This window comes from Oncorhynchus mykiss, chromosome 3 (assembly GCF_057628025.1).
Source record: "Oncorhynchus mykiss isolate SJ-2025 chromosome 3, ASM5762802v1, whole genome shotgun sequence".
In the NCBI taxonomy this organism is placed as follows: domain Eukaryota; kingdom Metazoa; phylum Chordata; class Actinopteri; order Salmoniformes; family Salmonidae; genus Oncorhynchus; species Oncorhynchus mykiss.
Window position 1 is genome coordinate 62,851,081 of NC_143024.1, and position 24,493 is coordinate 62,875,573.

Below are 24,493 nucleotides of genomic sequence, written 5' to 3' on the forward strand. Positions count from 1 at the left end.
CGCCAAACTGAGCAACCGGGGCCTTGGTCATTGAGGTGACCAAGCACCCAATGGTCAGTCTGACAGAGCTCTAGAGTTCCTATGTGGAGCTGGGAGAACCTTCCAGAAGGACAACCATCTCTGCAGCACTCCACCAATCCAGGCCTTTATGGTAGAGTGGCCAGATGGCAGCCACTCCTCAGTAAAAGGAGAAACTTCCCAAATACAGGTGTGCCAAGCTTGTAGCATCATACGCAAAAAGACTTGAGGCTGTAGTCGCTGCCAAAAGGAGCTGAATACTTACAGAAGTGTTTTATTTTTAATAAATTAGCAAACATTTCTAAAATCCTGTTTTGCTTTGTCATTATTGGGTATTGTGTGTAGATTGAGGGAAAATCCCTTTTACAAAAGGCTGTAACGAAACAAAACGTGGAAAAAAAAATCAAGGGGTCTGAATACTTTCTGAAGGCACTGTAAATGTATAAATGGGACATTACTGAATTCCAAAAGGAATGCCATGATACTATAAGCATAAATAGATCTTTATTTACAATTCGCAATGACTCCATTCATATAAAAATAGTACTGTATCTATGTACACATTAGGAATGGATACCAATTTTCAGTGTACACCACAAAAGGTGTAGTCGCTTTGGAATTAACCCAGAACTCAAATTGAAGATGGGAGTTGCTGCAAAGATTAAAAATGTTAAAAAGTCGCATCAGAGAATGTAGCTCCAAAAACATATCATTCAACAGAAAAGACATCTTTAATCTGTACAAGTTGTCTCAGACATGTCATCATGAAGGTAATTGTGCTCTCCCTGAACGAGAGAGAGGTTAAGCTACAACCATACTGGATGAATGCCCAGAAGCTCCTCTCTTAAGGCTCACTGGTAGTTGAATTTGAAGTTGAACTGTCCGGAGCTGAAGGGGTTAAAGCCCTGGAAACCACTGTGAAAGTTCTGATGGTGTCCACCCTGCTGGCTCTCTGGGTCCATGGGGTCCTCGCCATTGTCAAACTTCTGCCTCATCTCTGTACAGGCACACAGACAGACACAGCATTGTTAACGCTGTTAACAGAGCAACAATAGACTTGAGTGGAGGCATTCAGCGTTTCGAACCTGAAAGATCGAGAGCAGTTGAGAACCCTACGCATATTTGACAGGTGGCTAGTTTTTCATCCATATGACAGGAGACACCATTTGATATTAATTGAACGGGTAGGTAGACAGCACAGAGTCCTCCCAAACAATGTGACAAGAGTACTGCTAAATCAATACAACTAAAGCGCAAATTGAAGGTTTGACCATCTAGCACAGAGGGTGATGCATACAACATGCCCAAATAAATCCTAGAAGTATACTAAGTGACATTTTATATAGAATGTCATGAAAGTATTGATTGGCAGATGAAGGATAAACATTTCTACTGCGTTGAAAATGCACTAGAGAACTTGGGTCTGTACAGAGTGGTGCATGATGAACTCTGGGTTATCTGACCCTATACATCTGTCTGCTTCAGTCTTCATTGACAGCTGGTTAGTGAACAGCTGGTGGGGGGGGGGGGGGGGGGGGGGGGGGAAATAAGCTCTGCCCATTGGACATTTACCTGGATCAGTGAGCACTTCCTTGGCCTGAACAATGTCAATGAACTTCTTCTCTGCCTTCTTCTTCTCCACAGGATCCTGGAAGTTGTCTGGGTGCCACTGCTGGGCCTGCTTCCTGTAGGCCTTTACGATCTCCTTCTTCTGGGCAGTCCTGCAACAGGGACAAACAGAGGTAATACAATTCTGTTCTCCTCGACAGTGTTCTACATGAGCTATAACTAACAGAGCACCCCAGTCCCGACCAGCATAGCGGTTTGTAATGCACCTCTTAATGCCCAGGATCTTGTAGTAGTCTCTCTTCTGGGACTGTTTGAGGAGGCGCTGTGCTTTCTCAAGCCCTTCCTTGATCTGCCGGTCATTCTCACTGTGCTCGCGGGCAGTCTCATAGTCCTTGATAGCTGCAGAGAGAGTAAAGCCCCATAAATAACCTGTAATACGTGTGTATTCAATTGGGGGGGGGGGGTCTATACAATACCCCCATTATTTTTGCAGTACCGAAGTCTGGTTCTGGTGATTAACCAGGTATGTATAATACGCTGTCTCGTCAAACCCAATCATCTTAAGTTCAGTGTGCTGTGCATCGATTCCAGCAGCCTGTGTGGACTAGAAGGTGGCGTGTGGTGGTTGAAGGCAGCTGTACTCTGAGGCGGACGGGCGGGCGGCTGGGCGAGAGGGAGGATTTAAGAGATGCTGCGGTTTACTGCGCCCTGTGGAGCCTGACAGTTTAAAAGCCCACATGACCGAGTCTGTGATGCTACCACCCACCCGCCGCTCTCGGTGTTCACGCCTAAGCAGATAAAGTGCCTTAATGACAATTTACGCCTCCTTTGCTGCCCAGTCAACATCCCCTGCGGTTGCTAGGCTGGTGTTTAGGAGATGGAGCCCTGGTGCGGGTAGCGGCGCAGTTCCGACTGCCCAGATCGCCTGTGGCTACATGGAAGCTGCCTGAGCCGCATCGCAGCCAGCCACACATCCACGCTATTTATACACCGCAAAGACACTCACCACACAAACACGCCTCCGAGGCTAAGAGAGAGCTTTCTAAATCACCCGATTGTTTTGGAACAATTCCATTCACACTTTCCTCCTTTTAAAAATGTACTATTTCAAGTCTACATCCATGACTAGCCTTTCAACAATTTGTCATGAGAATTGTTGGTCTAGCGTAGCAGTAGGATTTGGAAGTACACACCTACACTGTAGCAACAACTCCAGAGACCACAGGTAAGACTTGGCAAAGTGTTAAGGTCCCTTCCGTTTGGACCGGTACAGATGGCACCACTGAGCCTGTGTTTGTGAGTGTGTGAGTGTGTTGGCTCTGCCACCACTGAATTGCTAGTGGCTTGATTAACGAGGTGCTGTGCAGCCTGGGAGGCAGCAGAGCTGTATATCACTCCAGGTTTTGCTTACTGCTTACTAGGGTCCAGATCAGAGGGGAAATTGCTCCCTCTGCATTTATAATACTATTGCATCACTTTGAGCTGACTAAATCACTGTTGAACAGAAAACTTAAAGTTAGAATATATTTTTCCTCCCATCCTTTTTCAAAATTGTAGTAGCAATGTGTCTAACAAATAATTGCTTTTCATATAGACTATAGATGAACGTTACTCCAATAGTAAAACAGTGCCCTCTAGTTTTATCCTTCAGAATAATTCAGTCTACAAAGCCTCAACACCACTCCAAAAAAACTGAAGCCAAGACCATGTTGAACAGCAAACCTGACAAGATTCCACTGTTCAGCATGTTGTATGGACAGACTCATCCATGTCAGGAAAAAGTCAGATGCAATTAGAGAAGAGGTGAGCTCCTCCCATACGAATGTAAAAGTGCTTTAAACACTGGAAAGAGCACTATATACAGTGAAATCGGAAAATATTCAGACCCCTTCCCTTTTTCCACATTGTAAAGTTACAGCCTTACTCATATATATATTATCCTTATCGACACAACACCCCATAACGATGAAGTGAAAACAGGTTTAGGAATGTTTGCAAATGTATTAAATAAAAAACAAAATACCTTACAAGTATTTATACCCTTTGCTATGAGACTCGAAATTGAGCTCAGGTTCATTCGGTTTCAATTGATCATCTATGAGGAGGTTTCTACAACTTGATTGGAGTCCACCTGTGGTAAATTCAAAAGATTGGACATGATTTGGAAAGGCACACACACACACACGTCTATATCAGGTCCCACAGTTGACAGTGCATGTCAGAGCAAAAACCAAGCCGTGAGGTTGAAGGAATTGTCCGTAGAGCTCCAAGACAGGATTGTGTCAAGGCACAGATCTGGGGAAGGGTACCAACAACAATTCTGCAGCATTGAAGGTCCCCAAGAACACAGTGGCCTCCATCATTCTTAAGTGGAAGAATTTTAGAACCACCAACAACCTTACTAGAGCTGACCACCCAGCAAAACTGAGCAATAGGGCCTTGGTCAGGGAGGTGACCATAAACCTGATGATCACTGACAGAGCTCCTGAGTTCCTATGTGAAGATGGGACAACCATCTCTGCAGCACTCCACCAATCAGGCCTTGATGGCAGGGTGGCCAGACATAAACCACTCCTCAGTAAAAGGGCACATGAGTTCACCAAAAGGCACCTAAAGACTCGAAACAAGATTCTCTGGTCTGATGAAACCGAGATTCAACTCTTTGACCTGAACGCCAAGCGTCACGTCTGGAGGAGACCTGGCACAATCCTTTTGGTGAAGTGTCGGTGGCAGCATCATGCTGTGGGGATGTTTCAGCAGCAGGGACTGGGAGACTAGTCAGGATCGAGGGAAAGATGAACAGAGCAAAGTACAGAGAGATCCCTGATAATAAAATAAAAAACCTGCTCCAAAGCACTCAGACTTGGGTGAAGGTTCACCTTCCAACAGGACAATGACCCTAAGCAGAGTAAAGACAACGCAGGAGTGGCTTCGGGACACGTTTCTGGATGTCCTTGAGTGGCCCAGCCAGAGCCCAGGTATGAACCCTATCTAACATCTCTGGAGAGACTGAAAATAGCTGTGCAGCGACGCTCCCATCCAACCTGAGAGGATCTGTCGAGAAGAATGGGAGAAACTCCCCAAATACAGGTGTGCCAAGCTTGTAGCGTCATACCCAAGAAGACTCTAGGCTGAATACTGAATAGTTATGTAAAGGTCAGGTTGAAGTCAGAAGTTTACATACACCATAGCCAAAGACATTTAAACTCAGTTTCACTATTCCTGACATTTAATCCTAGTAAATATTCCCCGTTTTAGGTCAGTTAGGATCACCACTTTATTTTACGAATCTGAAATGCCAGAATAATAGGATTTATTTCAGCTTTTATTTCTTTCATCACATTCCCAGTGGGTCAGAAGTTTACATACACTCAATTAGTATTTGGTAGCATTGCCTTTAATGGTTTCACTTGGGACAAACGTTTCAGGTAGCCTTCCACAAGCTTCCCACAATAAGTTGGCTGAATTTTGGCCTATTCCTCCTGACAGAGCTGGTATAACAAAGTCAGGTTTGTAGGCTTCCTTGCTCGCACACGCTTTTTCAGTTCTGCCCACAAATTTTCTATGGGATTGATGTCAGGGCTTTGTGATGGCCACTCCAATACCTTGACTTTGTTGTCCTTAAGCCATTTTGCCACAACTTTGGAAGTATGCTTGGTGTCATTGTCCATTTGGAAGACCCATTTGCGACCAAGCTTTAACTTCCTGATTGATGTCTTGAGATGTTGCTTCAATATATCCACAATTTTCCTTCCTCGTGAAGCCATCTATTTTGTGAAGTGCACCAGTCCCTCCTGCAGCAAAGCACCCCCACAACATGATGCTGCCACCACCGTGCTTCACGGGTGGGATGGTGTTCTTCGGCTTGCAAGCCTCCCCCTTTTTCCTCCAAACATAAAGATGGTCATTATGACCAAACAGTTCTATTTTTGTTGTTGCATTTCTCCAAAAATTAAGAGCTTTGTCCCCAAACGCAGTTGCAAACCGTAGTCTGGCTTTTTTATGACGGTTTTGGAGCAGTGGCTGAGCGGCCTTTCAGGTTATGTCAATATAGGACTCGTTTAACTGTGGATATAGATACTTTTGTACGCATTTCCTCCAGCATCTTCATAAGGTCCTTTGCTGTTCTGGGATTGATTTACACTTTTCGCACCAAAGTTCATCCATCTCTAGGAAACAGAACACGTCTCCTTCCTGAGCAGTATGACGGCTGCGTGGTCCCATGGTGTTTATTCTTGCATACTATTGTTTGTACAGATGAACGTGGTACCTTCAGGTGTTTGGAAATTGCTCCTAAGGATGAACCAGACTTGAGGTCTACAATTTTTTTTCTGAGGTTTTGGCTGATTTCTTTTGATTTTCCCATGATGTCAAGCAAAGAGGCACTGAGTTTGAAGGTAGGCCTTGAAATACATCCACAGGTACACCTCCTATTGACTCAAATGATATAAATTAGCCTATCAGAAGCTTCTAAAGCCATGACATCCTTTCCTGGAATTTTCCAAGTAGTTTAAAGGCACAGTCAACTTAGTGCATGTAAACTTCTGACCCACTGGAATTGTGATAGTGAATTACAAGTGAAATAATCGGTCTTTTATTTTCAACGATTGTTGGAAAAATTACTTGTGTCATGCAAGTAGATGTCCTAACCGACTTGCCAAAACCATAGTTTGTTAACAAGACATTTTTGAAGTTGAAAAACTAGTTTTAAATGACTCCAACCTAAGTGTATGTAAACTCCAACTATGTATGCATGTATACACAAATAAAAAATAAAAAAAACGTTTTTCTTTGTCATTATGGGGTATTGTATGTAGATTGAGGGAAGAAAAATAAACTAATTCATCCATTTTAGAATAAGGCTGTAATGCAACAAAATGTGGAACAAGTCCAGGGGTTTCAATACTTTCTAAATGCACTGTAAATTATGCACTGTAAAGCCATTGAATTATTACAAATGAATTAGATATTACCTTCCTCGTACTGTTCATCCAGTAGGTAGGCCTCTGCTCTGTCCTTCAACACATTCACATTCTGAGGGTCAGACTGAAGGACCTCACTGCACACTGTGATGGCTCTGCTTACATCCTGCTGCTCCTGAACAAGGACACGAAGGGACATGCTCAAACTACAAAACCAAACTCAGTCAAAAGACACGTCTACATTTCATTAGTAATTCAAAAAAATGTTTATTGTCCTGTCAAATCTGCATTAGACAGATAGTCATACCTGTGCCAGACAGTGGCAGATGCGCTCCTTTGCATGGTGCGAGTACTGGGGAACATTTGGCTCAGTCTTAATCACGGACTCGTATTTACTCACTGCATCTCCATACCTACACGTTTGGGGTAAAACAGGAGTCTTAGTGACGTCTTGCCGATAGAATTTTACACAACCTTCGCCGAGAATATCACCACACACCCAGACCTACAGTACCAGTCAAAAGTTTGGACACGCCTACTCATTCAAGGGTTTTTCTTAAATTTGGACTATTTTCTACATTGTCGAATAATAGGGAAGACATCAATGCTATGAAATAACATATGGAATCATGTAGTAAACAAACAAGTGTTAAACTAATCATTTTATATTTGAGATTCTTCAAAGTAGCCACCCTTTGCCTTGATGACAGCTTTGCACACTTGGCATTCTCTCAACCAGTTTCATGAGGTAGTCACCTGGAATGCATTTCAATTAACAGGTGTGCCTTGTTAAAAGTTACATTTGTGGAATTTCTTTCCTTCTTAATACGTTTGAGCCAATCAGTTGTGTTGTGACCATGTAGGGTTAGTATACAGAAGATTTGGTAACGAGACCAAGTCCTTATTATGGCAAGAACAGCTCAAATAAGCAAAGAGAAATGACAGTCCATCATTACTTATAAAACATGAAGGTCAGTCAATCTAGAACATTTCAAGAACTTTGAAAGTTTCTTTAAGTGCAGTCGCAAAAACAAAGCGTTATGATGAAACTGGCTCTCAACTGGCCACAGGAAAGGAACACCCAGAGTTACCTTTGCTGCAGATGATAAGTTAATTAGAGTTAACAGCATATCAGATTGCAGCTACAATAAATGCTTCAGAGTTCAAGTAACAGACACATCTCAACTGTTCAAAGGAGACTGTGAATCAGGCCTTCGTGGTCAACTTGCTGCAAAGAAACCAATAAGAAGAAGAGACTTGTTTGGGCCAAGAAACACGAACAATGGACATTAGACAGGTGGAAATATGTCCTTTGGTTCCAACCGCCGTGTCTTTGTGAGACGCAGAGTAGGTGAGCGGATCTCTGCATGTGTGGTTCCCACTGTGAAGCATGGAGGAGGAGGTGTGTGGGTGATTTGCTGGTGACAGTGTCTGATTTATTTAGAATTTAGAACCAGCATGGCTACCACGGCATTCTGCTGCGATACACCATTCCATCTGGTTTGCGCTTAGTGGGACTATCATCCAGGCTGTGTAAGGGCTGTTTGACCAAGAAGGAGAGTGATGGAGTGCTGCATCAGATGACCTCCACAATAACCCAATTGAGATGGTTTGGAATGAGTTGGTGCACAGAGTGAAGGAAAAGCAGCCAACAAGTGCTCAACATATGTGGGAACTCTTTCAAGACTGTTGGAAAATAATTCCTCATAAATCTGGTTGAGAGAATGCCAAGAGTTTGCAAAGCTGTAATCAAGGCAAAGGGTGGCTACTTTGAAGAATATAAAACATTTTGATATGCTTAACACTTTTTTGGTTACTACATGATTCCAGATGTGTTATTTCATAGTTTTTATGTCTTCACTATTATTCTACAATGTAGAAAATAGTAAAAATATTTTAAAAACTTCAAATTTTAGACTGGTACTGATGATGCTAAATGTGATGTCAGATCCATTTAGAGAGAGTCTGCTTTTAATAGCTTATTGGGGGAGAGGATATGTATGAGAGGAGAAATAAATAATTTATAGGATACACACAGTATCTACAATGGATGTGTTCTCTGCTGATCCAAGGGTATATTATTAATACACACACACACACACAGGAAGACAGCGACACACAGACAGCGACACAGACAGCGACACAGACAGGGAGAGAGGGACAAACCAGACACACAGACAGCGACACACACGCAGACAGAGGGACAGCGACACAGACAGCGACACAGACAGCGACACAGACAGCGACACAGACAGCGACACAGACAGCGACACAGACAGCGACACAGACAGCGACACAGACAGCGACACACACAGGGAGAGAGGGACAAACCAGACAGACAGGGACACACACGCAGACAGAGACAGACAGAGACACAGAGAGACACAGGGAGAGAGGGACAAACCAGACAGACAGGGACACACAGACAGGGACACACAGACAGGGACACACAGACAGGGACACACACACAGGGATACACACACGGACACACACACGGACACACACCTCTGCTGCTGGATCAACTCCTCTGCAGACTGGATGTGTTTGTTGAGCTTCTTGACTTGTTTGTAGTGGCTGTAACACTGTTCATGGTCTGGGTCCAGCTTCAGACATTCTCGAACCTCACTGGAGACAGAGAGGAAACACCCAGAAGAACCAGATGAATTACATCTAGGGATGCAGCTTTGTCCAAAAGTAACGTGCGTGTCAATCTCACATTCACGGACAGTCTTACTTGAGGGACATTTCGTGGTCACCCAGGTGGTAGTAGATGGTGCTGAGTTTGTAGAAGGCCTGGGTGTTGTCACTCTTCAGTTTGGAGGCAGCCGTCAGGTCACTGATGGCCTTGCCCATCTCTCCCATCTGGATGAAGCACTCTGCCCGCAGCTCTCTAGAGCTGACGTCCCACACACACGTCTGGCAGGGAAACAGTACAGCTCAATGTGTGTCAACAGATTTGGTATAATGTTATGTTAGTGATGACAGTGACAACATCTAGTCTCAGGAAGAACAGCCACAGATCATAGTGTACTAGCAAGACTTGCTTTATCTCTGACATTAGGAGTTGAGTCAGGTGTGCCACTCACTTCAATAATTAGGTCCAGTTGGGCAGCAGCGGTGATGTAATCCTTGCGGTCAAAGTTAGCCCGTGACTGAGTCACCCACCTCTGGATTTCATCAGATTTCTTGAGACGACTTTGGGCCTCCTTCTCATCTTTGTCACTAGGGTTCGAATTGAGCTGGAAGAGAGAACCATTCCTTTTAACCAGTAAAAAAAGGGAAGGAAGCACACCAGATACTACAGCCTATTTACCTACCTATTTACTTGAAAAATAAAGTTACATTCCTTGAAAGGATGAACCCACTATTGCAAATACACTTCAAATAACGCTAATTCTTAAAAGCTTTTACCCATCACTCCTCCCTGTACTTACAGTCCTGATCCCTGAACCCATTATTCACCAGCATAGTGCTCATCATCGCCATGATAGCAATCTTAGTTAATGGGACATACTTTACAAATAGACTTGGCTATCCTATGAGGATTTCTTGCTAGCTCAGCCCTGAGCAGGGGAGTGATGAATAAGTGTAATGCGTTACAGCATGCCTGTGTAGTAAACTGCTGAAGCAGCAGGATAGCATGCACCTCTAGCCAGAGTTGTCCACAACATACTGGCAAAATATGGCACACATAAAACTGTACAGGTCCAAATGCATATTGCCCTCCAGCTATGACTCAGTGCCGCGCAATAGCATGATAGTTGACTTCAATTATGGAACGTTCCACACCTTGAGCGGTCTCTTAAAATCTACTTCTACTAGCATTTTAAAAACCAGCATTACATTGTGTCTGGGAAGCCACCTGGGAAGTGTCCTTGAATACATAATTTTAAGCCAAACCAAAAACACTCTCAATCCTGCTATTCTACATTGTAATAAAGTACATTATTTTGCATAGTGTTCCTCATTGTGTCCCCTCCCAGTATCTGAAGAGGGATGTGTAAATGACAAAGGCCCAAGGGGCTGCAGACCCAGGACAATACCTAAGGTGACAAGTGACTGACATTCAAACTCTACTTCTAGAAGAATTAGGCGACTTCAACATTTCCACTGCGTATACCTACCCACTTAATGGAGTCAAATCATTAAAAGTAGAACTGCAAGGGCATTTATGTCTTCTGGCGATGTTATGAGGCTCCGGGCATAACTGTAACACTAATGGAAAATCTATCAGTGATTTTCACTCTTCATCCTTAAAAAATGGGCACCTGAAAACTATCCCCGATGGGCAAGAGGAGAGATGACTAGACATCCAATTAAGCTTGGTTTGTACATTGTGTTCAGTAGGACAGACAATTTCACATTTCCAATGTTAATTTGGCTTATTGAATGTCTGATATAAATGATAAAAATACCAGGCCATCTAATTTCATAACTGTATTTCATTATACTTATTCCTGTTCAGGTAGGCATTGTTAAATCTTAGCCTTAGGCTATTTGCCAATGAATATGGCAAACAACAAAGCCAGTATCTACATTATCGCAAGTGCATTAGGTTGATCTGAATAATTTTTTGTTGTTGAGGGATGTACTGTAGATGGAGCTGTTTCCACTGGTCAATACTGACATCTCCTGGCTGCTACTCCTTAAAGTCACCAGTGGTGTAAAGTACTTAAGTAAAAATACTTTAAAGTACTACTTAAGTAGTAATACTTTAAAGTACTACTTAAGTAGTAATACTTTAAAGTACTACTTAAGTAGTATCTGTACTTTATTGTTTATATTTGACTAATTTTACTACATTCCTAAATAAAATAATGTACTTTTTACACCATACATTTTTCCCTGACACCCAAAAGTACTCAATACATTTTGACAGGAAACTGGTCCAATTCACACACTTATCAAGAGAACATCCCTTGTCATCCCTACTGCTTTTGATCTGGAAGACTCACTAAACACAAATGCTTCATTTGGTAATTAATGTTGGAGTGTGCCCCTGGCTATCCGCCAATCAATAACAAAATTATGCCGTCTGGTTTGCTTAATAAGGAATTTGAAATGGTTTATACTTAAGTACATTTTAGCAATTCCATTTCTTTTTGATACTTGAGTAAAAAAGTATTTGGTTTTAAATATACTCAAGTATGACAATTGTGTACTTTTTCCACCACTGCAAGTCACTTCCAGTGAGATGGTTACAGTATGTTGGCATTACTTACAACTTTCTTAAAGTCGCTCTCTGCTTCATCTAGTCTCCCCTGCTTCAGGAGTAGATTGCCTCTCTGAAGTCTTGCCTGTTGGAAGAGTGAGAGACGAGATAAGAGCGCGTTTGATCTTAATCAAATTTACTTTAGTTAGTCTTCCTCTAGTCGAAAAAGACTTTAAAACACATTAACAGTAAACTACTGTTAATAAACATTTCAAGCATACACAGACCTTGAAACTAAGACAAACACTCTTCCTCTTATGTTTGTGCTGCTAAAAGTAGACAGTGGACTCACCGATGTGAAGTCTGGTTTGAGTTCAATGACTTTGCTCAGATCCGGCAGAGCAGATTTAGATTTGCCCATGGCCAGGTAGACTGTCGCTCTCCTGTAGTAGGCCATGTAGTTCTTTGGATCCCCATCTGAACATGATCAAACACAGGCAATGACAACACACACATATACATACATATATATATATACACACATACATACATACATACATATATACACATATATATAATTAAACAAATTATAAAATATTATTATAAAATATATGTTAATCATAAAACCCTTTTAACTTTACTTTAAAAAGTAAACATGAATATTCAGTTTGATTTTACTGTCAACAATGTAAACCCTTCAGTACTGACCAATAGCAGCATGGAAATGAGAGAGTGCATCAGCCAGCTGTCCAGCAGCAAGGAGTTTCTTCCCCATCTCCAAATGGTTCTCCAAACTTCCATCCTTGCCACATACCCCTGAAACCAAGGAGAATGTCATCCAAAATGTAAGTAACCACGATTTGTGCATATTACAGTATTTCCACCTCGTAGCTAGTCTTCCATTGCCTTGTGATTTGATACAAAGTGGCTAGGTAGCTACTTCACTGATGATTATGGTGACCGCGTAGGTGCTTTTAGCAACTCGGGTGTATTTACATACAATTGAAAACAACGCTGGTGTATTAGGTTGCACAAAAACAGTCCATTGGCCGCCAGATGTTAAATACAATGACTTCCATCAATCACGTGACACCATTCATTCCTATGCGAGGACTCAATAGCGCATTGAAGATAAATGAAGTCGGTTTAGTTATAACAAAGATAGACGGTGTGTCGTTTCAATTGGAAACAAATGAGTCATAGTGTGCAGAACAAGCAAGGAGGTGGGCAGAGCCAAGCATGAGCTAGCGAGATCCTATTGGTGCGTTCTAGCATTATTTGCATATTTCCGTTAGGGAACACCCACTCTGCCAAGTGCGCGTGTGCAATAAAGCAATTCACCTTTGCACTCCTAAACGCCACCATTGTTTAAACTTTGGCAACGGGTAAAGTCTACAAAGCTTAGTTCACAACAGATTTTAGTTTTGAGAACATAAAACTGTTTTGGGATCAAATGTTTCAATGATGAGAAAATTAGCAGAATGTCAGACAAAATCCATCTCTTTCCATATTCTCCCACTGGGCTTCCTCTCACTACCATGAGTGGAAACGGTAAGCGGATACTTCACATTTATATAGCCGGTGAAATATCTGTCTTGTTTTACGAATTTATATCCACAACTTGAGTTACTCCAGGAAGTGATGTTGCAGGCTAGCTCAGTGCTGCCCACTAAGAATGCAACTTTCTGTTTACTATAATAGGGATCCTGCTTTCTGCTAACAATGCCTGCAGTACAGCCAGCAGTCGGCCTAGAACTACAAAGGCTTCAATGAGGGGGCAGTCATGCTCCCCTAGTTAAAAACAACTCCGTCTCAATTTTACTGTACCGGTGGGCAGGACGGTTGGTTATTATGAGGGGGGAATTTGAGACAATATCTAAAGGATCGTATTATTAAAACACTTTCCAAATGTGGGTCTGGACCATTTTTGGTTGGTTTTTATGAGGGGGAAATTAGTCTAAAAGTCCCCCACAAGTCAATTATTTTTGTCCACATATGGCGCACGTGCAGTACTCTGATTTTGGCATGAGGTCAGCAGAGAGGACGTGGGAATACAACAGACCCACGATTGGAAAGTACGTTAAATAATACGATCATTTGTATCAAATTCCCCCGTCATAATGGCCAACAGTCCCGCCCACCGGTACAGTAAGTTTAAATATAAGTGAAGTGTATTTCAACTTCTGGCGGACTGTTTGTGCAACCCAGTACAACTGAAAGCAACGCTAGTGTATGTAAATACACCCGCGTTGCTAAAAGCAACTTACCGCAGCTGTGAAAGTAGAAACATTGTTGCCATGTAAATACAACTCCGTGGTGTAACGTTAGCAAGCCAGGTACCTAGCTAGCAAACAAACCGGTGTATGTATGTACGCAAATGCCAACACAAATGATGGAATACATGAAGCACATGTTGTTGTTAGCTTTACAAACTAGCTAACGGTTATCTCCATTGAAACTCAATCCGGCAACCTAGCTAGTTATATACTCTAGCTAGTATACTTGTAGTTACTGTCTGTAGGGCAGGTTACTGAACCTGGTAGCATACCTGTAATAAAACATAGGTTGAAATCCATTGTCTGAGAAGGCTTACCTTCGTATCGCAGGTCAATCAAAACAAGAAGAAAAGGAACATAACTTAAAATTTTGTGCACAACTGGGTTTATTGCAACCATAATGTAACTGTCTATAGTTCTTAGAAATAAAGGAAAATACTACCTACGACAATTCAAACTCTCACGAATTACTTGACAGTCCCATTTTTAGCTAGATGACAGCTAGCGTTACTCAGTTAACCAACCAGACATAAAGCGAGTCCACCGGTCGTGGGTGGCTCTGATTGGGCCATTTGTTGGAAAACTCCGCCCCCCACTGTTCGTTCAACGGAGTCGAGCCACGGCAGCACAAAAGTAAGCAGTAAGTGCGTGTCATTCAGTGAAGGGCCAGAGGCTAGTATGAAAAAGCATTTATCTAGCTGTAGGCATGTTCAGTCACGGTTTTGAATAGAAGGCTCAGCCAACAATTAAATATTTGTCTCTGCTGTAGCCTAAACTGATGATGATGCTTATTGATACGGGGTGCAATGGAAATCAAGTACGATTTAGGTTAGGTAGTGTTATGAATTATTGGAACATATGATCAATGTTTGGGATCTTTTATTCACATATAAAATACATTTCAGGACATGGGATGCAATATAAAGCGTACAATGGAAAAACAGTTGATTTGAAATCTAGAGCATGTCATTTAAAAAATAAAATCTATAAAACACACCTTGATTGACACCCTTCCCTATGTGCAAAGAAACTGCAAATGAGGCCCCCAACTGTCCGAGCCTCCACATCCAATGGAAACACCTACTTCCATTTCTTTACCTATTAGTATCTGATTAAAAAAAAAATACCATGAAGGTGTGTCATGCATTTTCATTGTTTAAAGCTCCATGTCCCTCCCTTATACTATAATAGCTGTGAAGTGTTTTCATATATTACTGAATACAAATCTAAACCCCTATTTAAGTATTGGATCTACATAGAATTGATAGATGTTTACTAACTCTTGTGCCCTGAAATTGAGATCCTGAAATTCTACTCTTACTTTGTTTCCATAATAAGAGAATGCAGTCATGGAACACAACCCTGAAACAAGACAACTCGACTGTTCGAGTTCACCCAGGAACCCAATGATCAGAATAACCACGTCAACAACAAAAATAAAATGTTTACCAGACACAAGATAGTTAATCCATCCATCAAAAGTCCCACTTGCGTTTGTAACCTCAGATCCTCCTATCTTAGTGCAGAAGATCCTCCTATCTCAGAATCCCAAGATAATAGAGGTGATAATCAGAGCCCGGAGCATATGGATGCCCCCTGTCCAGGAGGAACAAAGAGACCATGGTTTAGTCACAAACCTTTCAATTCACTACTGCACAATACCTCATCCATTGTTGTACAGCATTAAGATACCGGAGTACATTTTCCTCTTACCTCTCAATGAACCTAATGCAGTTTTATTATTTTGACATACTGTTATAATTTAAAAAAAGACTCCTTCATCCACTTGAATTGTTCACTTACAGTTCAATGCGAACATTGATGGGATACCATTGCAGTTGAACACTCCTGTTGAATCAGAAGTGCAATCCTTCCAGAGATTGGAGAAGTAGTTTGAAGTGGTCAGAACGATGCTGTCTACCTCAGAGCAGGTCCAGATCTCAGTGGCATTGTAGAGCAGACCAGGATCCATCCACTCACACAGAGCACTAAGCAGCCAATCTCCATGCACATTGCTACTGTTCTGTAGTTGATTGCTGCCTCTCTGTATGCAACAGACACCAGGCAGAGGGAGAAAGCCAAGTAATGGCAGTTGAGCTGTTGCCGTCCCTTTCAGAACTCAAACTGTGAAGAACTGTGAGCTATCGGGAGAAGGAAGGCTCACCTTCTTCCACCACCCCCACCCCTCCTCAACACATTGAGAGCGTGTCTTTGTGTATATCATCACACCTCCTCTCTCCAAACTGATGGAAAAAGAGGCAAGGTGTATGCTGACCGATGACTTTTCTCCCCATGAGGGCATGCCATGTTTGTTATTGGTACAATAACCAGGATTCTACCAACATTAAGTTTGTTTCGTATAGGCCTAAAAACACAGGTCGTGTTCATATTATGACTTTGCCATAATTTTCCTTATAGGTTTCAGTCTGCACTAGAGGTTTTACGAAATAGTTGTGTCTGCAATAATCACTCCATTATTTCTATTGCATATCCAAAGTTGTATTTATATTCATAAAAATATCAAACATATCATAATTGCATACAAAGATCCTTCTCATGTCATACTTTCACAGAATCTCATATTTTCTGGGTGTATCAATCATACAGACAGAAAACAGATACGCTTAACAGTATGTGGCAGATGTGTAAATTAAAACCTATGGCATAGCAATACAATACATAGCAATACTATCTTAATTTGACCAGTTAAACAGCAGGAAAATAATCCTGCAGGGACAGGAAATGTGAATTATTATGTGGATTGAAATTAATTGACTTTTTTTGTCGGGGTTGATACAATTTTAGTTCCGATAAAGCAAATCTGAAAATTTTACATGGAAATTACAAACTTTAGAAGCCTTTTAAAACCTCAAATACACTAGAATTAGCATTTCCTTCTGTGCAGGAAAATTCTCTGCAACAACAGAGTGATCAAATGAAAATTGACCTGAAAAGACTAGATCAAATAATGTAGCTGGGAAAAAAACAATGTTCACAATTTCCTTAATAGACTTTATCTTAATGGTATTTACAAACACATTGTCTGGAACTAGTACTGTAGCCAATGCCACTACACAAAAGCATCTCTGTCTGACAGTTTCTCAGGTGTTATCTGGGAGATCCTAGTGAGTTTAGAGCTGCTGGTTATCCCTGAGCCGTAGGATCTGTACTGTCTGGGTGGTCTGTAGTATCCAGTGTAGAGGGTTCTGCCTCCGGCCCGAGAGGCCATGTATGTTCGTGTTCTAGGACCTCCATGGGCAAGCACCACTCTGAAATAATGAGACACACAATAAAACATATTTCTCATTGTTCTCATTATTCAATGAAGGCAATACAACGATGGCACACTAGAATGATGGGATCTTACTGTTCAGAGATATAATGAATATCTATCATTCTGATCAAATGACTTGTTCAAAACAGTTTTCTTACTTTGCTTTAGGGAATAGGACTTTGTACACAGTCACAGCATAGAGAATGGCCCCTAAGAGGATGCAAAAAGACCCAACCAATCCTATAAAAATGGGAGGTCCTAAGTCATACCTTAGAAAATAGTAGAAAGCATACATCAGTACAGTTACTAACATGTGCAGCTGTTAATTTGTATTTTTAATTTCAAACAGATTATTTGAAATATTAATTTTACTTTAGGATTCCTGGCGAAGATTGAGTGAAAGTTGTCCTTGCGACTTTGTTGATGTATAAGCAGTATGCAGCTAAGTCTGACACACCTGTGTGAAGAGGTTTCAGTCATACTAGGAAATGTTGATGGGAAAAAAATAAGTCATCTGGAGAAATTAACAGACCATGGACAGTACTTACCACCGACAAAGTGAAATACGGATCCAGCGAACAAAAGCATATCCTTGTTTTTTCCCCCTCCTCCAATATAAGTGCACTCCATGCCAACAAAGCAAAATATTGCACCAAAAAACCCAAGGGTTAGTCCACACATCAGCAGGCCTCTCACTCCCTGAACGATAGCTGTAAAATAATATATATTTGAAAAAAATAAAAGGAGAAGAAGATATGAGTCAACATCAGCACAACGTTTTTGTTGTTGCTCTTTCCATTAGAAAAGCGCGACAAGCTCTCAAGAATTCAAAGTCATGTTTGAGTATGAAATAATGCAACAGGATGGTGATCAATTTGCAGAGATCCTACAATGTAATTAATATACCAGAAAGTCAGATGTTTGAACAATGTTCTTACGTTTGACAGACCACAGCACAGGGAAGTCTCTGCAGTTGGTGACTGCTGTCGAGTCTGTGAAGCAGTCCTGCCACAGGTTGGACCAGTACCAGGCCACCTTGATAATGAATGAACCTCCCTGGCCACCTATCTGGGTGATCCTCCAGTAATCCATTGCCATAGTACAAAGTACAAAAAGCCATCCCAGCGTTGAGATCAGGAAACCAGAAACCTGGATCAGCCTTTTCCTCATGGTTCCAGGTGAGAAAGGATGGGTGTGCTAACCTGCTGCTCCTAGGCACTCCTGAAGAGGTGCGCGTGAGGGATCGAGACTCAGGACACACGTGATGCCGGGACTGCTGCAGGATGTTGGTGCTTGTTGTCTTGTTTCAGTAGGTGATAACATGTCTCTCTGGACTGGATGACATGGTGTGTGTGTGTATAGGAGCGTTTTGATATGGACTCTGTTGTCAAAACCATGATGGAAGCTGTTTACTGTAAACTGTAAGGAGTGTGGGTCTAACTTGAAATGAATCACATCACTGACAGCTTTACACAAAGGGCATGTGTTTCATTTGAGCCATGCTGGTAAAACCCTTTGTTTGAATCAGTTTATTTAATATGTAATATTCTGAAAAAACATATATTATAGACTTTCTATATTTAGTGGTAGTAATTCACTTTGTATTATTGTAATGGCATAGTAATTACATCATATTTTAGGGAGAGAGGATTATTTGAAACAAGCACAAATACACATGATTTTATAATAGGCTAAATACAAGTTTTTTTAGGATTTTCTGAAATAGGTGCCAGTTGAAATTGGACTGTAAATAATGAGTTATTGAAATATACAAGAGGTACTGTAAATGGATAACACTTTTCCAAAAGTGACCTCAAAGATATGTTGATCATAAAACATGCTGTAGTTTATGGTTATGTCAATGGTAGGTTAGAAACATGATGTTGTCGATGTTAAACATACTTTTAAAAGTTCTGTCATTAAAGATTAACAGCATTTTAATGTGTGTCTAGCAGATAAAGAGACAGGCAACACAAGACAATATAACAGTTCACATCCTCACTTTAATGTCAAACAATTATCAAAAAAGAAAATAAAAAAATCAACAATTGTACAGAAAACCGGTTATTATTGACACTATTTCGATTCGCAGCGTAGGTCTACCAGAAGGCTCACATTTTATTATAAAGTAAATATCAGAGCCACAAATCTCAGCAAATCTCCTACGAACTCAAAAAGGCTCTGATTTCCATTGGACTAGAAATTAGTGCTGTCATAAATAGGTGAACAGGGGGATCAACTCCAATATAAAGTGATCTCTTTCTGATCTGTCATAATTTGTGACACAATGGGCCAGCCAGTCACGTAACACATTCTTTCTCCTCCTTTTAACTGGTATGGCAGTAAATTGGCCTCTCGAGACCATGCCGCTGTTCAGGTTCTGCATTTGTCCTATCATCCCTTACACATAGGCATTCTTATCAAAGTGCTGTACTCTAGAAGAGCTACTGTACTCTGGTGGAGGCCTCTGGCTCATGGGCTGTGCATGCCCTCTAGGGTGAGAAGAAACATTAGAGGCAGAGGTAGCTCCTCTGTAGGCATAGCCTGTGTGACTAGAGGGAGAGGAGAGAGAAAAATGTTAAGTAAACCAATAATGTAATTGACCAAATATCCTTACATATTATTGAACTTTATGACTTACCTTGTAGTGGAACTATCTGCTATTGAGAAGCAGAGTATCACCCCTCCCAGAATACAAAGAATAGATCCTGCCCAACCAATGAACAAGGCAACCCCCAGTTCATACCTGGAAAACAGGGGAACAAAGGATACTAGTTATTTAACAGCAGCATTACTTCATCCATGATCATGTGGGTCACTGCTGTACAGTGGCTTGTGAAAGTATTCACCCCCCCGGCATTTTTTCCTATTTGTTGCCTTTCAACCTGGAGTTCATTTATTTTGGGGGGTTTGTATCATGCCTCCCACTTTGAAAATGCTAAATATTTTGGGGGTGAAACAAACAAGAAATAAGACAAAAAACAACTTGAGCGTGCATAACTATTCACCCCCCCAAAGTCAATACTTTGTAGAGCCACCTTTTGCAGCAATTACAACTGAAAGTGTCTTGGGGTATGTCTCTATAAGCTTGGCACATCTAGCCACTGGGATTTTTGCCCATTCTTCAAGGCAAAACTGCTCCAGCTCCTTCAAGTTGGATGATTCCCTGATATACAGCAATCTTTACGTCATTTCACAGATTCTCAATTGGATTGAGTTCTGGGCTTTGATTAGGCCATTCCAAGACATTTAAATGTTTCCCCTTAAACCACTCAAGTGTTGCTTCGGCAGTATGCTTAGGGTCATTGTCCTGCTGGAAGGTGAACCTCCGTCCCAATCTCAAATCTCTGGAAGACTGAAACAGGTTTCCCGCAAGAATATCCCTGTATTTAGCGCCAGCCATCATTCCTTCAATTCTGACCAGTTTCCCAGTCCCTGTCGATGAAAAACATCCCCACATAGTGTTTTCCTTGATGTCCAAAAAGCTCAATTTTAGTCTCATTTGACCAGAGTACCTTCTTCCATATGTTTGGGGAGTCTCCCACATGCCTTTTAGCGAACACCAAACGTGTTTGCTCATTTTTTTTCTTTAAGCAAGGGCTTTTATCTGGTCACTCTTCCGTAAAGCCCAGCTCTGTGGAGTGTATGGCTTAAAGTAGTCCTATGGACAGATACTCCAATTTCCGCTGTGGAGCTTTGCAGCTCCTTCAGGGTTATCTTTGGTCTCTTTGTTGCCTCAGATTAACAACCTCCTTGCCTGGTCCATGAGCAGCCCTCCTTGGCAGGTTTGTTGTGGTGCCATATTTTTTAATAATGGATTTAATGGTGCTCCATGGGATGTTCAACATTTTTTATATTTTTTTATAACCCAACCCTGATCTGTACTTCTCCACATCTTCGTCCCTGACCTGTTTGGAGAGCTCATTGGTCTTCATGGTGCCGCTTGCTTGGTGGTGCCCCTTGCTTGGTGGTGCCCCTTGCTTGGTGGTGTTGCAGACTCTGGGGCCTTTCGGAACAGGTGTATATATACTGAGATCATGTGCCAGACCATGTGACACTTAGATTGGACACAGGCGGACTTATTTAACTAATTATGTGACTTCTGAAGGTAATTGGTTGCACCAGATCTTATTTAGGGGCTTCATATGCACGCACCACTTTTCAGTTTTTTTTATATATCATTTTTTGAAACAAGTTATTTTTTAAATGCCACTTCACCAATTTGGACAATTTTGTGTATATCCATTACATGAAATCCAAATTAAAACCCATTTAAATTACAGGTTGTAATGCAACAAAATAGGAAAAACACCAAGGGGGATGAATATTTTTGCGAGGCACTGTATGTCTGATCCTGTACATCAAATGAGTTACTCACTTCTGAGCGACAAACATGGGGTTAAAAAACTCAGATGTTATCCTGTGTGCATACAGGGAGCATGCAGACAATGAGCAGAGACCTGCAGAGAAGAAAAGAGCGTTCAGTGCTGCAGACTTGGTAAACTATGCCAGTATTGTCCATCAATGACTGTGACATGATAGTTACCGCTGAGTATGAAATTGACTCCGGCGATGCAAGCTGTCCTGGCTTTGCTTTGGTCTGATCCCCCAATCTTGGTGCACTTCATTCCGACCAAGGCAAAGACAGCACCAAAGAAGCCCAAACATACAGCAGTGATCATCAGACCCCGGCAGGCCTGGATGTAGCCTGGAAGAACAAGCGTCGACCACGTCAGACATCTGTTACACATACCTTTAGGCCATGCTTCTTGATTTGATGCATGGTTAGCTGTAGTTGTAAGCATAGTCGAAGCGTTCCCAATAGCTAAATGTCCCCCAGCCATTTCCCCCAATGCCCTCCCCATCTCATTACACCAACATACCATGCAGAATTACCACACAGCAAAAAGTGAAAGCTAAATTATCATTGGCAGATAATTTTGCTTATTTTAACAATTGTGCTTATTTTAACCAATAAAAGGCTTAATTCATGTAATTTATCTTATTTCAAGATTTTTTACCTTAATCGTCTTATTAAGGTCAAATATCTTGCCAATATTGTAGCTTGGTAGTAAAAAAACACATTTTAAGTGAATTATCACTCAATGTAAGATATTTAGGCTTGCTTAGACTTCACTTTTCATTTGCTCAGCTAACTGTGCAAGCAACAAATTGGTTCAGTATGAATAAACAATAATAATATATTTAATAATAATAATAATTTGTAAGCATAACCAGTAATTGTTTTTTAGTAAAGAGATATGCTAATTTGCCGATGTGCCCTTGAGCAAGGCACAACTTTAATTTGCTCCAGGGGTGCCGTACTACTATGGCAGACCCTGTAAAACAACACATTTCACTGCACCTATCTGGTGTATGTGACAATAAAACATTTCTTTTTTTGTTGTCTTGAAATTGGAGCTGCCTTTGAGATGTGATTAACAGGCAAATATTAGCTTGGCGGTAAACCCCAGAAATTAGCCAACCATGGCAGAAAGCCCCAAGCTCCCAGTAAATCTAATTTATAGCCTTCAACTCCCATGAAGTTAGGCTAAACATTGACATCTCTGAAGGTAGATGAGTTGTCCCAGGGAGAAAACCTGCATTGTACCTTCCCCCAAAATCTATTAGCACTGGCAAGCTCTGAGCACTTCTCTTTCCAAGTAATGAGCCCTTCTCTTTCCAAGTAATGAGCTTGAAATTGAACTGTGGCACAGTTACACTGATGTGGCAGATCCACTGACCCTCATCTGAGACACACTGACCAGATGCTGAAACACTGCTAGCCTGCAGACTACACTTTCATTAGCACCCATGAAGTTGAGTACAATCCATGTAACAGGCTTTTACAACTAGTCCATGCATAATGAATGCATTAAGATGTAATAACTTGATCAACTGGATCAAAAAATGGGAATAACTATACATTTACACAATGAGGGCATTAGAAATCACAGTAATAAGGAGCTCTTACAGTTTAAAAGCTGTGTATTGTATCACCGTAGGCAAGTAGGCCCTCTTAAGCTTGCAAAGCAGCTGCTATAAGACCCTTTCCCAATGACAAGAAATAAACTTTGAGCAGACCGTCCAGTGCCAGCATGGAGGGAAAGTCCTTGCAGTTGGAGACTCCTGTTGAATCAGTGACACAGGTCTTCCACAGGTTGGACCAGAAGGTAGCTGTGGTGATGACCGTGCCATCCAGAGAGGACACCTTCCAGTAATCCGTGGGTATGGTGGAGGAGATCAGGACCCAGCCAGACGTGGTGAGAATAAAGGCCAAAATCTCTGTCGCCATGTTACTCATTGTGTACAATAGAGTGCTTTCTACTGAAGTTGGTAAGATCTTCAGACAAAAGAGTAACGGTGTGACTGATGGTCCACTGGCCAATGAATATTGTTGAAGACAATCCCAGGCGTGGGCTCTAGAGAAGTAACCCAGGTTAAATGGCCATGGTGGGATTGATGGTTAATATGTCCTGGACTGTTTCATATTCAGTAGGGAGGGGTTTAGCCCTCATTATCGACTGACCAATGGTGTCTACCTTCCTCCACCCCCTCACCTCACACACGTCACTCACTGTGATAGAGTTGATGGCAGCTAACTGTGCCAAAATGGTCAAAGATGGTGGAAACACAGTCATGATGTCTCATGATGACTTCATGATGGCTCACATAACAAGAGGATGAATATACATGATTCAGAACATTTAGAACTTATAGGCCGATAACTTAATGAAGGCACATAAACAGGCACAACCAGCCTGAAAGCCCCCGTGCATCTCAAAGGGGGATCATCATATATAGCATGGAGAACATCATACAGCCACTTTTGACTCTGTCACAACAACCTATGCATACAATACATTTTTGGGCTCACCTTGTTGTGCTGTGCTCACTTGGACAGAAAGGTGGCGCGGCGGTCCTTCATGGGCAAATTTTGTCATCACAGTCTGGCATTCTCTGGATTTATGGTGCTTTCAAAACAACTGGGAACTCGGAGAAAGACCAGGTCGAATCATGATGATGTCGTTGATCTTCAGGTCGTAGCTCTAGAAAGAGGCCGGATTCATTCATATAAAAAAATAAAATTCTTTCCACTTTGACATTAAAAAGTATTTTGTGTAAATTGTCGACAAAAAATTACAATTAAATCAATTTTAATCCCACTATGTAACACAATAAAATGTGAAGAAATCCAAGGGGTGTGAATACTTATGATATACAGTACAGTACAATGCCTATTATTCTTGGATATTCAAATGTTTCAGTTGTGTGTTTTAAA

The 24,493-nt window shown here is 41.5% G+C and overlaps 3 protein-coding genes across 8 annotated transcripts; all 3 read right to left on the bottom strand.

Annotated features, from left to right (window-relative positions):
- Nucleotides 1-500: 500 nt before the first annotated feature.
- On the bottom strand, nt 501-14,806 carry dnajc3a (DnaJ heat shock protein family (Hsp40) member C3a). 4 transcript variants are annotated; one of them, XM_090229887.1, is made up of 13 exons: nt 14,380-14,473; nt 14,210-14,254; nt 12,370-12,477; nt 12,014-12,138; nt 11,732-11,806; nt 9,596-9,748; nt 9,244-9,425; nt 9,015-9,134; nt 6,817-6,922; nt 6,561-6,684; nt 1,854-1,986; nt 1,591-1,739; nt 501-1,015 (listed from the first exon to the last, which is right to left on the bottom strand). In XM_090229887.1, exons 2-13 carry the CDS (start codon nt 14,235-14,237, stop codon nt 870-872), a joined length of 1,449 nt encoding a protein of 482 aa, XP_090086013.1. In that variant the 5' UTR covers nt 14,238-14,254; nt 14,380-14,473; the 3' UTR covers nt 501-869. The 4 variants fall into 4 exon arrangements, with proteins under 4 accessions (XP_090086013.1, XP_021452959.1, XP_021452958.1 ...); XM_021597284.3 differs by lacking the exon at nt 14,210-14,254 and having other exon boundaries at nt 14,255-14,806; XM_021597283.3 differs by having other exon boundaries at nt 14,210-14,806.
- Nucleotides 14,800-19,112, bottom strand: cldn10l2 (claudin 10-like 2). 2 transcript variants are annotated; one of them, XR_016494759.1, is made up of 6 exons: nt 18,150-19,112; nt 17,760-17,921; nt 17,584-17,668; nt 17,370-17,480; nt 15,741-17,206; nt 14,800-15,533 (listed from the first exon to the last, which is right to left on the bottom strand). XR_016494759.1 is itself a non-coding variant. In XM_090229888.1 (5 exons), the coding sequence occupies exons 1-5, from the start codon at nt 18,379-18,381 to the stop codon at nt 17,008-17,010; spliced, it is 789 nt and encodes a 262-aa protein (XP_090086014.1). In that variant the 5' UTR covers nt 18,382-19,112; the 3' UTR covers nt 14,800-17,007. The 2 variants fall into 2 exon arrangements, 1 of the variants encoding a protein (XP_090086014.1); XM_090229888.1 differs by having other exon boundaries at nt 14,800-17,206.
- Nucleotides 19,113-19,194: 82 nt separating this feature from the next.
- cldn10b (claudin 10b) lies at nt 19,195-23,666 on the bottom strand. Of its 2 annotated transcripts, none has more exons than XM_021597286.3 (5): nt 23,296-23,666; nt 21,758-21,919; nt 21,590-21,671; nt 19,853-19,957; nt 19,195-19,763 (listed from the first exon to the last, which is right to left on the bottom strand). In XM_021597286.3, the coding sequence occupies exons 1-5, from the start codon at nt 23,513-23,515 to the stop codon at nt 19,613-19,615; spliced, it is 720 nt and encodes a 239-aa protein (XP_021452961.2). In that variant the 5' UTR covers nt 23,516-23,666; the 3' UTR covers nt 19,195-19,612. The 2 variants fall into 2 exon arrangements, with proteins under 2 accessions (XP_021452961.2, XP_090086015.1); XM_090229889.1 differs by having other exon boundaries at nt 23,186-23,657.
- Nucleotides 23,667-24,493: the final 827 nt, after the last annotated feature.